The following is a 13,799-nucleotide window of genomic DNA, read 5'->3' on the forward strand; positions in this document are numbered from 1 at the left end:
CTAAAAATGAAGATAAGGTAAAGGTGTGAATAATTACATTTTAGACACATTGTCAGTAATTTCACCAATGAAAATAAATCCTTCGGAGAACTGTTGTGTGTCTCTGATCAACACACAGCAGTGTTTCATTAATGAATCCACGTTTTTAAATGAATCGAGTGAATCAATGATTCAGTGAACCATTCATAAAGGCAGTCACTTGCTTCATTACATTTTAAAATCTATTCAAATAGAAATAAATTTTAAATAGTAAAAATATTTCAAAATGTTACTGTTTTTGCTGTACTTTGGATCAAATAAATGCATCCTTGGGCAGAAGAGAATTCTTTAAAAAAAATTTAAATCTTACAGTTCAAAAACTTTTGACTGGTAGTGTAGGCTGATTATGGACCCTTTTCACAAGACTGTGATGACGCGTTTAACGGTCATCAGCATCGTAAATCCTCGAAAGTTTTTCATATTTGTATTTTTTAAAAAAAACTTATATACATTTATAGCACTATTCTTTGTATTATGTCACCTTTGCATCAAATTACAAAAAAACAGTTAGCGCTAATACGATGGTGTTTCTAATGCAGTGTCTATGGGAGTGACGGTAAATTTGACATCGTTCTCTCTTCTGACTGTTATCCGTTATCAGTCTCTCTCAATTTTTTTACTTTTATTGAAAGTCATGAAAACACTATCGCAGAGTTTTTCTTTTTCTATTTGAGCAAATGGAAATGCAAAAAATATATTTGTGGTACTCTCCCATTCACTGCTCTTCAAGTTATCCCAACTATGACGACTTCCGCTGCTGAGAAACCCGGAAATGTGAGAAAGGCCCATTCTTATAGATTGAAACAAATGTGCTTCAGCCTGAAAAAAAGGGTATGAAAAGTGCTCAGAGTTTCTGCAGAAAACTAAAAAATGTAACAACAACAAAAACTGGAAATGTTGCTGGAGACGGGCTTATTGAAAATGCAAACTGATTCTCTGCCAGCAGGAGGCGCTTTTAGAGTGATAAAACTAGCGGTTTCCCGGGTAACGGCTGTAAACAAAGCAGCTCCACTCATGAACGCTACTTTATCAGATAAAATGAAAATGCCATCGAAATTTTTTTTCTAAATTAACACAATAACTTATCTTTAATAATAACTTTAATCTTTAATCGGTACATGATGTGCATGTTAATTAATTAATTAGAGATTATTGTTATTAATTAATCGGCACATTATGTAATTCGATTTTGTTTTTAAATAATCACTTGACCTACCCCATCAACCTCCCCCCTCCCTGCTTATAAGTACCACATAAATAAGAGCACTTATGCCAAAAATGTGCTTTACATAGAACATGTCATACATATTGTTTACCTTCATGTTTAGTTGTGTAGCCTAAATTATATTGTAAAGTCTGTTTACATTCCTGTATGTTTCTTGTGTCACTTCGTCATTGTAATAAACTTCTGGCCATTTTCTAGAATCTAAAAGAGTTTTAAATGGTTCATCATTTTATTTTTCATGTATTCTGTCTTCCTGTAGCTATGTTTTGTGGTGATTGATGAGTGTTATTAATAGCTAAGCTATGTTTACACTGCAAGTCATGGGCTATTTCCTGTGGTTTTCATTTCTCCGTTATGGCAAATGTTCTTGGCTTCCCTTGTTCCTGCAGGGTTCAGCCGATTCGTACACGAGCAGACCTTCGGATTCCGACCTGTCAGCGGAGGAGGACCGCGAGGCGTATCGGCGTGAAGCCGAACGCCAGGCCCAGCTGCAGCTCGAGAGAGCCAAGGTTCCTCAAGCTCTTCTTTAATGAGCTTTTTCTATTTTTTTGCATAGTGGGCAACAACAAAGTGTCAGTCTGCATGTAGCTTTAGAAATGTGTTGGGACGGGATCATCCATACAAATGTGCTTAGAGTAAACATTTTATAAGCATTTAGATCAATATTGTAAACTTTAAGAGGATCATTTCATCGTTTCTTGATAGTTGCTTATGTTGAAGTACTCGTTGCTGCAGGCAAAAAATTATAATTGTAAAAATGCAAATGATGTTATTAACGTTGATTTCCCTGGCAGTCCAAACCTGTAGCGTTCGCAGTGAAGACGAATGTGAATTATTGCGGGGCTCTAGATGAGGACTGTCCTGTTCAGGGTGCTGCCATAAACTTTGAAGCCAAAGACTTTCTGCACATTAAAGAGGTGAGTTGCATGTACAATACATGCAGACAGATGTGTGAAAGGTTTTGTAGGTCAGTCCTCTTTGCTAACAGTGCCCATAATACCATAATAGCTCATCATAATAGCGCTGAGCATGTTTTCCTTCATGTTTGTGTTGCAGAAGTACAATAATGACTGGTGGATTGGAAGGCTGGTGAAAGAGGGGGCAGACATCAGCTTCATTCCCAGCCCCCTCCGACTGGAGGCCATGAGACTCAAACAGGAGCAAAAACAACAGAGGTCTCTCTTTCCCTCTCTGTCAAGACTGTGCACAACTGTATCTATTTCAGACACATTTGCAACTGTTCATTGTTAGCTCAGGTCTATTAAATAATATTAACAAATACAACTTTTGATTTTAGTGGTGTATTAGTAAATATTGCACATTAACTAAAATTAATACATTCTTTAGTGGTATTTGTAATTTTTAATTCATGTTGACTCATTTTTTTTAACTGCTGCTAAAGAAATAGTTTACCCAAAAATGAAAATTTGCTGAAAATTCAGGCCATCCAAGATGAGTTTTTTTCTTCATTGGAACAGATTTAGATAAATTTATCATTACATCACTTGCTTACCAATGGATCATCAGCAGTGAATGGGTGCCGTGAGAATGAGAGTCCAAACAGCTGATAAAAACATCACAATAATCCACAAGTAATCCACACCACTCCAAAATACGGGTCCATAATCCATAATAATGCTTCCTCCAGTGAAAATGTCAATCCCCTGTTGTCCTCTCACATCAAAACCCACAGGCATATTTGTTTAAAACTGTTTTGGACTGATTTTGCTTGTAACTAGTGCTTGATCTGTGCATATTTCTCTCCTGATTCAGACGAGATGAAAAACAAACTCATATATATTTTGGATGGCCTGAGGGTGAGTACATTTTCAACGAATTTTCATTTTTGGGTGAACTATTCCTCAAATTGAACCTTGAGTATTACCAAGGTATTACCAAATTTCTTTAATGTTTTTCTTAATACTTTTATTATTTGAATAAGCTACATCTTTTGTTGCCCACATATCAAGTTATATCATATAAAAACGAAACATCCACTAAATCTGATGACTGAGTCCCCGTATTGTTATGGGAAAGCAAAGTGTCCAGTGGTTGCACATGTCAGAATTATACCCATGCAGTGGGTTGTGTATTGTTCCAATACTGCTTGCATACTATAAAACTGGGAATGCAAATTGAGATTGTACAAATACAGATGCCAAAATATGTCTAAATGATAATATTTTAATGAAGCTGACAATTCTAATAATGTCCAGATAGCTTACCAGCTCTGTGAAGGCATTTGCTGTTGCTCTGTGATGGTGATAACATTTTTTCTTTCTCCGCAGAAAAAGTGGTAACTCCTCCTCAAGCCTGGGCGACATGGTCTCAGGAGGTTGGAGATCCACGCCGCCATCTGCAGGTGAGAGTGAGTATGACAGGGCCTGGGCGCCATGCTGCTTTGCAGGGGATGTGTGTGGCTGGGAATGCTGCCCCAAATGAGCAAAATATCAGTAGGGCTGAAGATCAGTGAGTTTATTCTTCCCTTGCTTTTGTTCTTATTCTTTGCTCCTCTTCTTAACGTAATGCATGTTCTGTCACAGGTTAAGCTTTCACAGTCAAATACAGTGGGATAAAACCAGTAAAGGTTCAGAATAGAGTAAAAATATAAGCCGTTTTGCTTCTAAAATCTTCTGAATGCTGATTCTGATCTGTTCTCTTATTTTCAAAAGCCAAACAGAAGCTAAAGCAGGTAGGTGTTGATATGGATTTGTGTTAGATATCTTACGATAATCTCTCTTTATGGTTGGTCAGATCGATGCATACAATTCTGATATCAGTAGAATATGTGTCTTTAGAAATTGCACTTGTCTCTGTGACAGGTCTAGATGCTTTAAATAGTAAGACAATATCTGACTTCTCATGCATCTCAGGAAGTTTAGCAGTTTGTACCAAGATTGTTGCCAGTCTGTGCTGATACATTACAGAAACCGTTTCTAATCTAGTATTTTGTAGTTGTAGTTGATGCTGTAGTTCTGTGTGACAGTGCCACTCTTGTCTTTTTTAGACTGAACACATTCCTCCATATGATGTGGTGCCGTCCATGAGGCCTGTGGTTCTGGTTGGACCTTCACTGAAGGGCTATGAGGCGAGCACTAAATATTATACAGCCCTCTGAATTTGTCTTTAAAATTTGTTGTCTAATGTGTCGTGTCTGTCAACAGGTGACAGATATGATGCAGAAAGCCCTGTTTGACTTTCTCAAACATCGCTTTGATGGACGGTGAGTTTTAAAAGACATCTTGACACCTTTCTTCTCTGTATACACAGAAGAATATTGTCAACATTTACTAATTTCTATGTCTTTACAATGAAATGTAATGGTGACAGGGTCTGCCAAGCTCCAGAAAGCTCATAAATATAGTCAATACAAGTCGTGTGATTATGTTCCATGTTTTTGAAAGCATACGATAGCTTTGGCCGAGGAATCTTTCTTTCACATCATTAAATATATTAATGTATTGTTATGCTGACAGGATTTCTATAACCCGGGTTACCGCTGACCTTTCTTTGGCCAAGAGATCGGTTCTCAACAAGAGACCCATCATGGAGAGGTCTAACACACGAACCAGTTTGGGTGAGAACATCACACACACCCTTCAGAGCTCAACAATAAAGATGGCCCAAGGCCGTAACATCACCTGGAACGTCAATTACCAGTTTGTTGATCTTGCATACTTAAACAATTGGTTTTATGTGATGTACTGAAAACTGTTGCTGCAAATTCTGCTAATTTAAATATGTTAGGTTGTGTTAAAACTTTAAAGGAACACTCCACTATTTTTGAAAATAGGCTAATTTTCCGTTTTCGAATCCATTCAGCCGATCTCCGGGTCTGGCGGTAGCACTTTTAGCTGTAGCTTAGCATAGATCATTGAATCTGATTAGACCGAGATCGGCTAAATGGATTCAAAAAGTGTAAAACTCAACTGTTTAACTCTAGGGGAGTTGGAAAATGAGCCTATTCTCAAAAATAGTGGAGTGTTCCATTAAGAATGAGAATAGGTTGCCAGAATAGGTTAAAAAAAACTTGTATTGTTGAGCTCTGTCAATACATTTGAGCTTTTGAGCATTTTCTCCCTACTTTTTCGTGTTATTCGTGATTCGTGTTTTGTGGATGCTATTTGTCTGTTTGCCCACTCAGCGGAAGTACAAAGTGAGATCGAGAGAATATTTGAACTGGCCAAAACTCTTCAGTTGGTGGTTCTAGATGCAGACACCATTAACCATCCAGCGCAACTAGCTAAAACCTCATTAGCTCCTATTATTGTGTACGTCAAGGTCACCTCTCCAAAGGTGAGCCTGATGAGCTTGTGTGCACTATTTTAAGGAATATGCTGAAAATATTCAAAAAATCTGTCGGCAGCAAAATAAATCCTTCATTGTCAAAACTAACCCAGTTTCTTTGATTCTCATTCGTCTTCTTTTTTGGCAGGTCCTACAGCGATTGATAAAGTCGAGGGGTAAATCACAAAGCAAACACCTCAATGTTCAGATGATGGCAGCAGATAAACTGACTCAATGTCCTCCTGTAAGTTCTTCAAGTTTAAACACACACACACACACACACACACGCTTCCCTTAGGGAGGTGTTCAGAACTCTGTAGATTCAACATTAGTGTTAGTATGGTAATGTTGTCAGGATCCATTTCTTATAGATAATTTAATAGTTTTGGCATTTTACAATATTTCCTTCCCTTACAAAAGAAGAAGATAGGCTGAAGTTTTTAGGGCTGCCAAGGTTTTACATTATATACCAAAAAAGGTAATTTAAAAAAAAAAAAAATTTACTCCCCCTCATTTTGTTCTCTGGAACACAGAAGATATTTTGAGAAACTGTAATGATTCCTCTTTTTCATGCAATTACAAGGAATAGGGACTGGAGCTTTCAGGTTTTAAGGACACAAAAGCACCATAAAAGTATAATCTTTTTCAGGGATGTTTGTAATAAATTGGTTAATTTGGTTTACAAAACCAGTTCTGAATATTCTTTCATGAAACCTCACCAATAAGAGCCAGGGTGAATGTCACTATTTTCATAACAACCTTTGTTGTCTTTTTCTCATGCAAAGCTACTGGATTAGAAAACTTAAAAAAAAAAAAAACACACAGGATGACTTTTATGGTGCTCTTTCTTCCTTGTTGAAGCCTGAAAGTACACATTCATTGCAATCTCATGGAAAAGAGTAACTAGTACTTATTCTTTTAAATTTCTCCCATTTTGGTACTACTCAAGGGTTCGTAAATGACAACAGAATGTAAATTTTTTTGATGACCTATTCAAAATAACATAATTTAGCTGTTTGTCCTCTTTATAAATAGACTTGATTAGTTAGCCAAAATGAGAACTAAGGGCATTCAATTTAGGGCACATCTGTTTGACTACATTGTCTTTTTTATTGTGTGTTATTTGGAAATGAAGGTACACTGTTAGCGAACTGGTGTCATTTAAAGGGTTAGTTCACCCAAAAATGAAAATTAGGCTGCGTTTTACTCACCGTTGCTGACCTCATACGTCATGCTCCCGGAAATGCTTCTGTGTACAACTGTTGCCGCAAGCTACATTAAAGTGATTATTACGTTTTGAATATGGATATTTTTCTTACAAAAACACATCGATTCGCTACAGAAGGCCTTTGTTCACCCCCCGGAGCCGTGTGAGACACTTTTTTTTATGGATGGGCGATTTTTATTTAACTTCTTTTGGACTGATGCATGCAACACCCGCTGACTGCAATGATAGAGCTTGAAAGATCAAAGACAATTTTTAATATAACTCCGACTGGATTCGTCTGAAAGAAGAAAGTCATATACACCTAGGATGCTTCGGGGGTGAGTAAAACGCAGCCTAATTTTCATTTTTGGGTGAACTAACCCTTTAAATGTTCTTCATTCTCACTTGATTGACTGGCCTTGCTACAGTTCTAGTGATGCAGACGCTTGCTTTTCCAAACCACATTCTGACAAAAGTCATGTTGCATGTTGTTCCATAGAGCCATTATCCTACCTGTCGCTCAACGTCATCTCGCATCACCTGACCACCATCATAAGATATTTTATATAATATCTTCTAATTCCATCCCCCGCATGTCATCTTCTCCTCCACCCTGTCTCCCCATCAGGAGATGTTTGATGTAATTTTGGATGAGAACCAGTTGGAGGACGCCTGTGAGCACCTCACTGAATATCTGGAGGTCTACTGGCGTGCCACTCATCTGCCCGGCACCACCCCTCTCAACCCTCTATTGGAGCAAAATCTGATGACCCCACCCTCAGCAGTCTCCAGTCTACAGGTAAGGTGGCTTTGTGTGGATGGGCGGAAACATTTAAAGAGTTTTAATATAAAGATATGAGAGACAGCAATATGTTAGTTTGCATGCGCCTTTGGCTCTCAGGATAATCAAAGTAAGTTTACATGAAGGGATTGTGAAACTTGTGTAATAGCATGTCTTTAAGGAAGCTTAATAGCATACTAAATCACGATATTCACAATAGCCAACAAAATTGTCATGAATATATCATAAATATTCAATATTGTCCTTTTTATTAAAAAATGCAGACAACTACATTATTAAAAAAGAAACAAGATTGAGGTTTGCAGTCACATATGCACTGACCTAGTTAGACCAGAGGCTACCAGACTTAGTATGTGTCCTCATCAATCAGCCAGGAAAGTAGTCCAGAGACTAAACATAATCATCCAGAATATAGATGGTATTTGTATCAGCTTTGAGATATATATCTTATATTTGTGATGTGTAGATCCATGTCTGCATCTACCTTATCTAAGATCCGATCAAATTCATTCAAATTATACAGCTGACCTCGAAAGTCAGAAAGTTTCAGTTTCACAGAAAATGGTTTCAGGTCATAACTACTTGAATATGGGACACAGTTTGTAAGGTAGACATTCACTGTGGAACTAAAAAATGCAAAATAAAGTTATTGGCACTACAGTTCTCAGAGTTTTGGAGCTCCCTGTATATTCAAAACGTCTAATAATTTGTCAATCCTATGTTGTGTTTAACAAAACAGATTAATTTTTAAACTGATAATTGTTCTTTTTGACAACAGGAAAGTGGTCATTAAACATTTGTCTGTTCTGTCCTTTCCTCTACTCCATATTTTCACTCTCTGTCTTTAAGTTGTCTTGGGTCCAGAGATGCTTGTAATACTGATATGTTGTAAGTCTCAATCTGTCTGTTCTGTGTCTCATTCATGCCTGACATCTTCAGAGATGCTTGTAATACTGATATGTTGTAAGTCTCAATCTGTCTGTTCTGTGTCTCATTCACGCCTGACATCTTTGCAGTTCTCTGAAACACAGGAATTAATTGAATGAACGCTTACAAACCTGCGGTGAGTAGGTGGGATGGTCAGACTGCCTTTCCCACTCAGACTGTTAAACAAAACCCCACCCTGATACTTCTTTACATCCTCCAATTCCTTCAATCCCTCCAAATGGAAATGGCCATCTGGTATCCCCATTGGAAAAGCTCTTAAAATAAAAAAATCATATATGCAAATATATGATTTTGTTATGCTGTTGTTGGTGAAACATGTAGCCCATTCATAGTTTTTATGTGGCAATGCCATTTGCCCAGTGGGGAAAAGGGAGTAATACAAAAGCTTTATGTTTAAAATTATGCAGGCCTTAAAATGACTTTTAATGTTAAGAAAACTCTTCCAAAAATACATTCAAATGTTCTCAATATGTAGTCAGTGTGTCTTAAGGTGTAGGCAATGTTTCTAAAGCCTCGTTTCCACCAAGCGGTATGGTACAGTGCAGTACAGTATGATTCAGGACGGTACACCCTGATCTGGCTTTCGTTTCCACTGCCAACAGTACCGTGATGTATGCCAGAAAGTAGTGATCGTCATCATTCTTGTTCGAAGAAGAAAGCGCGACACTGTATGTGTATAAAAATATAAAATTCTAAAATACACCGTTATATTTTTGTGCTTGCGCACTCTGATGTAAACAAGCCCAACACGCATGAGCAGCATGGTGGAGTTAAGGCGGCGCTTCATTCCCCTTGTTGTTGTCATTCCCCTTGTAGCACATGCAAGTGATGATTCTCTGTCAACCAATCAACGTTCTGCAGTAAATCTAGCTCCACCCTTTAGGTAATGGACTACTGTTCTAGGTGCCCCAACGGAATTGTCCCAAAAAAGTGGTACGGTACCATTCGCTATTTTAGTACCATTCACAACTTCTGACAATGAAAATGGAAATAATTGCAATACTGTACTGAACCGTACCACTTGGTGGAAATGAGCCATAAATGTGTAGGCAGCATTTCAAGTGGTGTAGGTATTACATCTTTAAGATGTAGGTAGCGTTTGTAAAGATGTAGGCAGGATGTCTTTAAAGTGTAGGCAGCTTTCCTAAAGGTGTAGGCAGCATTTGCAAAGCTGCAGTCAGTGCATCTTAAAGTGTAGACAGTGGGTCTAAGGTGTAAGCAGGAAGCTTTTTTTAAAGGTGTAGACCAGGGATTCTCAACTCAGGCCCTTGAGGTCCATGTTTAACTCCAGCCTTGTTTAAATTCACCTGCCTGTAACTTTATAGTGATCCTGAAGACCTCGATTAGCTTGTTCGGGTGTGTTTGATTAGGGTTGGAGCTAAACCCTGCAGGAAAGTGGATCTCGAGAACCAGAGTTGAGAAACCCTGGTGTAGACATTTTGCATTTGCAAACATGTTGGCCAGAGGTCTCCAACCCTGCTCCTGGAGAGCTACCTTTCTGCAGACTTCAGTTCCAACCCCAATCAAACACACCTGCCTGTAGTTTTCAAGTTACCCTGAACACCTTTATTAGTTGGTTCAGAACTTCAGATGCGTTTGAATAAGGTTGCAGGACAGTAGCTTTCCAGGAGCAGGGTTGGAGATTTTCTAAAGATGTTTCTAAAGATGTAGGCCAGGGGTATCAAATTAAGTTCCTAGAGGGCCACTGTCCTGCAGATTTTAGGTCCAACCCAAATTGAACACTCCTGAACCAGCTAATCAAGGTTCTCAGGATTTCTAGGAACTTCCAGGCAGGTGTTTTAGAGCTACACTCCACGGGACAGTGGCCCACCAGGACCAGAATTTGACACATAGTGTAGGCAAGTTCAGTCATGGAGATCTGCAGTCCTGCAGATTTCAGCTCCAACCCTGAAAGAAATCTCACCCGTCTGTAGCCTTAGTAATCCTGAAGAAATTGATGAGCGTGTTCAGGTGTGTTTGATTAGGGTTGGAGCTAAACTCTGCAGAACTGTGGCTTTCTAGGACCAAACTTGTCTACCCCTGGTGTAGGCAATGTGTCTTAAGGCAGTGGTTAGACCAGGGATAGGCAACGTCGGTCCTGGAGTGCCGCAGTCCTGCAGATTTTAGCTCCAACCCTAATCAAGCACACCTGAACAAGCTAATCAAGGTCTTCAGGATCATCGGCTAGGCTACAGGCAGATGAGTTTTTTTTTTTAGGGTTGGAACAAAACTCTGCAGGACATTGGCACTCCAGGACCGATGTTGCCTATCCCTGGGTTAGACTGTTCCTAACCTTGTTCCTGGAGTGTTGGGGGGCTCCAGGAATATGGTTGGGAACCCCTGTCTTAAGGTGTAGGCAATGTTTCTAAATGTTTGGCTGCATTTGTAAAGGTGTAGGCAAGGTTTATAAAGGTGTAGGCAGCATCTGTAAAGGTATAGACAGCATTTGTAAAGATGTAGGCAGCATTTGAAAGGGTGTAGCCTTCATACCTGAAGGAGAAGGCAGCTTTTATAAAGCAGTAGACAGTGTTTGTAATGGTTTAGGCAGCATTTCTAAAGGTGTGGGCAGCTTGTCTTAAGCCCTAAACACACTGCACAATTTTCGGCTGTCCTAGACGAAAGATTGGCATCGTAAAACAATCGTGGCGATTTCTGTGATCGTGGCTCCTAATTGTTGGTCCTGTGTCGTACAGTGAGAGAGGTTCAAAGACGGCCGTTGTCTCGGTCTTGCGACCAAAGAAAGCCTACGATACAGCATGATCATCACACCGTGTGTTTGCTGGTACGATCCACGTTTACTGACCAACCAATAAAAATGTGACATGAAATCAACGCGACATGGTGCTAAAACATAAAACTGCTTACCCCAAGCTCTTATTCCTTCCTCTTTCGCCGCTTCCACTTTTTTTCAGCACACATAAAAAATACAACTGCCAAAGTGTGATTCATCATGCTCTTTTTGTTTACCACTAGCACATGCTGATGACGCTTTATTCTTTTATAGTAACATGTGTCGTAGCGTACGAGTCATCATACAGTCTACACACACGTCGTAGCCAAGTTTATTAGATCCATGTCACACAGTGTGACATGCAGTGATCTTATTGGATTGCTAAAATCGTGCAGTGTGTTTTGGGCTTTAAGGTGTTGACAATGTTTCTAATGGTGTAGGCAGCATTGGCAAGGTAAGGGTGTAGGTGGCGCATCTAAAGGTCTAGGCAGAATTTCTAAAGGTGGAGGCAGAGTTTGTAAAGGTGTAAACAGCATTTCTATGGGTTGGAGGTCAGAAATGAACTGGATTAAATTCAGGGCAATAGTCACATGCTTTCTGGCACTTCCTAGCCGTCCATTTCACTCCTCATTGAAACTTTTTCTGTCAAATGATGCAAACTTCCATATGGCAGTGCAAACTTTCCATTTGACAAGGCCTACTTTTTCAATGATTTCTATCGTGTTATGCACTTACCCCTCTACACTTTTCACTTAATTTGCTGGGATTAGAGTGAGCTGCACACACAGTCATCTCTGACTGCTCTGTTTATGCACCTTGTTGATTGATATTAACACCATAGAACCTCCATGAGTTCACAAAGCAGATACAGCTGCCTGTTTTCCTGTGTTATAAAGAAACTTGTTGATTTTATGACTTTGGAAAAGAGGCTGTATCTGGCCACACAGACTGATGCTTTGTGAATGTAACAACCCTTCTAACTTCCCTTTGAATGCAACCTCCTTATTTCTGAAACTAACCTGAATCTTTTTGCTCCAGAGGAAAATGCATAGCAATCTGTAATGCACAGCAGTTTGATCTTAAGACCTAGAACCTAAAGGCTTTGTTCAGACAGGCAGCAAAAATTTGATTCTTGCCACATGTGACTCAAATCCATTCAGTCTGAACAGTTTATGCACTTTTGACAAACCCAATCCAAACCACTTTCAAAGATTATGACAGTTTGGACAGTCAGTCCTTAAGATTGGATTAAAAAACAAGTCTGATTTATGTGCAGCATGAACAAAGCCATAGCACCCAGTCACTTAAAATTTCCTCATTGGTAAGACTTGTCTCCTAAAACGTCTTTTCACCTCTGTGCACATTATGTGTTTTATATTTGTGTGTTTTTTGTCTTTACGGGATCTCCTAAATGAGACATTTTTCTTTGGAGTGAAACAGAAAGAGGAAACATGTGACCTCAATATGGTTCAGAGTTGTCATCTTTCTCTTTCTGTCTCAGAACCAGCAGCTGTCGCCTGCCGGGGGTGGAGGGGGAGTGGAGGAGGAGGAGCAGGGAGAGCAGGACAGCCTCATGCCCTCCGACGAGGCCAGTGACTCTCGCTCCCTCCGTCGAGGCGGCTCTAGCTCCCTGCACCCCCAGGAAGACGAGGAAGAAGAGGAGGAGGAGGAGGAGGAAGAGGAGGAAGATGATTACGAACCCCACCGCCACCCTCACCCGTACCGGGATGTGTATCCGCCCAACCGTAACCACCCTGGTGGAATCCACAGCGCTAACGGACACGAGTCACAGGACCGGCTCCTGCAGCAGCGAGACTCGCAGGACGGACACAACCAACGAAACAACCACCAGCGCACGAGAGCCTGGCCAAGAGACAACTACTGACCGCCTGTCTGCAGGAGTCTGGATGGGAGGGTTGGGTTGTGAATTGGGGCGAGGGGTGATGGGAATTGGTGAGGAACAGGAAACGCACAGTGTGTGTGTGTGTGTGTGTATGCGTGTGAATGCGTGTTTGTGGATGAAGCTGCCCATGGTTGATGAAAAGATCCTGTTGTTTTCTAAGCTTATGTAGTTGTTATTGTTTGAGGCATTGCACTACATTTGCTTTTAAAAGACAGGGCAGCTTTTCTCCTTTAAGATCACATGCATGTTCATAGCGAAACAACATTTGAGCTTCCTATGAAACCCCACCCAAGTCAATTTTTTTTTTATTATAAACTTTATTATTTTGCGTATCATAAAAGCAGTTCCGGGAGCATGACGCATGAGGTCAGTGTTGTGCATGCGCCGGTGAGTCTCGTGAAAACCAACGTTTGTTTACAGGATCAAAGGAAGCAAAGTTTCCTTACTTTAGCAAAGGAAAACCAGTCTCCTCTTGGCTTATATCGAAATCCTCTGACATGCTTCTTTATCCTCGTTTTGTACTTCTAATACTTGACTGTTGTTTTGTTTTGATCTCTCCCCTGCGTTTCCACGTGCGTCACTTCTGAGCGGCGCATGCGCAAAGCCGACCTCATACGTCATCCCCCCCAGAGCTGCTTCCGTGTACAACAGTGAGCG

The 13,799-nt window shown here is 40.0% G+C and overlaps 1 protein-coding gene across 4 annotated transcripts in view; it reads left to right on the top strand.

The window, feature by feature from the left end:
* The window catches only part of LOC107724200 (voltage-dependent L-type calcium channel subunit beta-4-like), a 35,134-nt gene extending 21,705 nt beyond the window's left edge, over nt 1-13,429 (top strand). The window contains exons 3-14 of one of the 4 annotated variants that reach the window (XM_016533032.1): nt 1,654-1,773; nt 2,059-2,181; nt 2,321-2,439; nt 3,553-3,632; nt 3,937-3,956; nt 4,272-4,352; nt 4,429-4,487; nt 4,741-4,841; nt 5,409-5,560; nt 5,700-5,795; nt 7,387-7,557; nt 12,741-13,429. In XM_016533032.1, the coding sequence (XP_016388518.1) occupies nt 1,654-1,773; nt 2,059-2,181; nt 2,321-2,439; nt 3,553-3,632; nt 3,937-3,956; nt 4,272-4,352; nt 4,429-4,487; nt 4,741-4,841; nt 5,409-5,560; nt 5,700-5,795; nt 7,387-7,557; nt 12,741-13,124 (1,506 nt within the window). In that variant the 3' untranslated portion in view covers nt 13,125-13,429. Of the gene's footprint in view, nt 1-1,653; nt 1,774-2,058; nt 2,182-2,320; nt 2,440-3,552; nt 3,633-3,936; nt 3,957-4,271; nt 4,353-4,428; nt 4,488-4,740; nt 4,842-5,408; nt 5,561-5,699; nt 5,796-7,386; nt 7,558-8,576; nt 8,624-12,740 lie in introns of those variants that run through there. The other 3 variants (XM_016533033.1, XM_016533034.1, XM_016533035.1) reach the window with 3 other exon arrangements.
* The last annotated feature ends 370 nt before the right edge of the window (nt 13,430-13,799 follow it).

This window comes from Sinocyclocheilus rhinocerous, unplaced genomic scaffold, assembly GCF_001515625.1.
Source record: "Sinocyclocheilus rhinocerous isolate Xijiao unplaced genomic scaffold, SAMN03320098_v1.1 scaffold184, whole genome shotgun sequence".
NCBI classification, from domain to species: Eukaryota; Metazoa; Chordata; class Actinopteri; order Cypriniformes; family Cyprinidae; genus Sinocyclocheilus; species Sinocyclocheilus rhinocerous.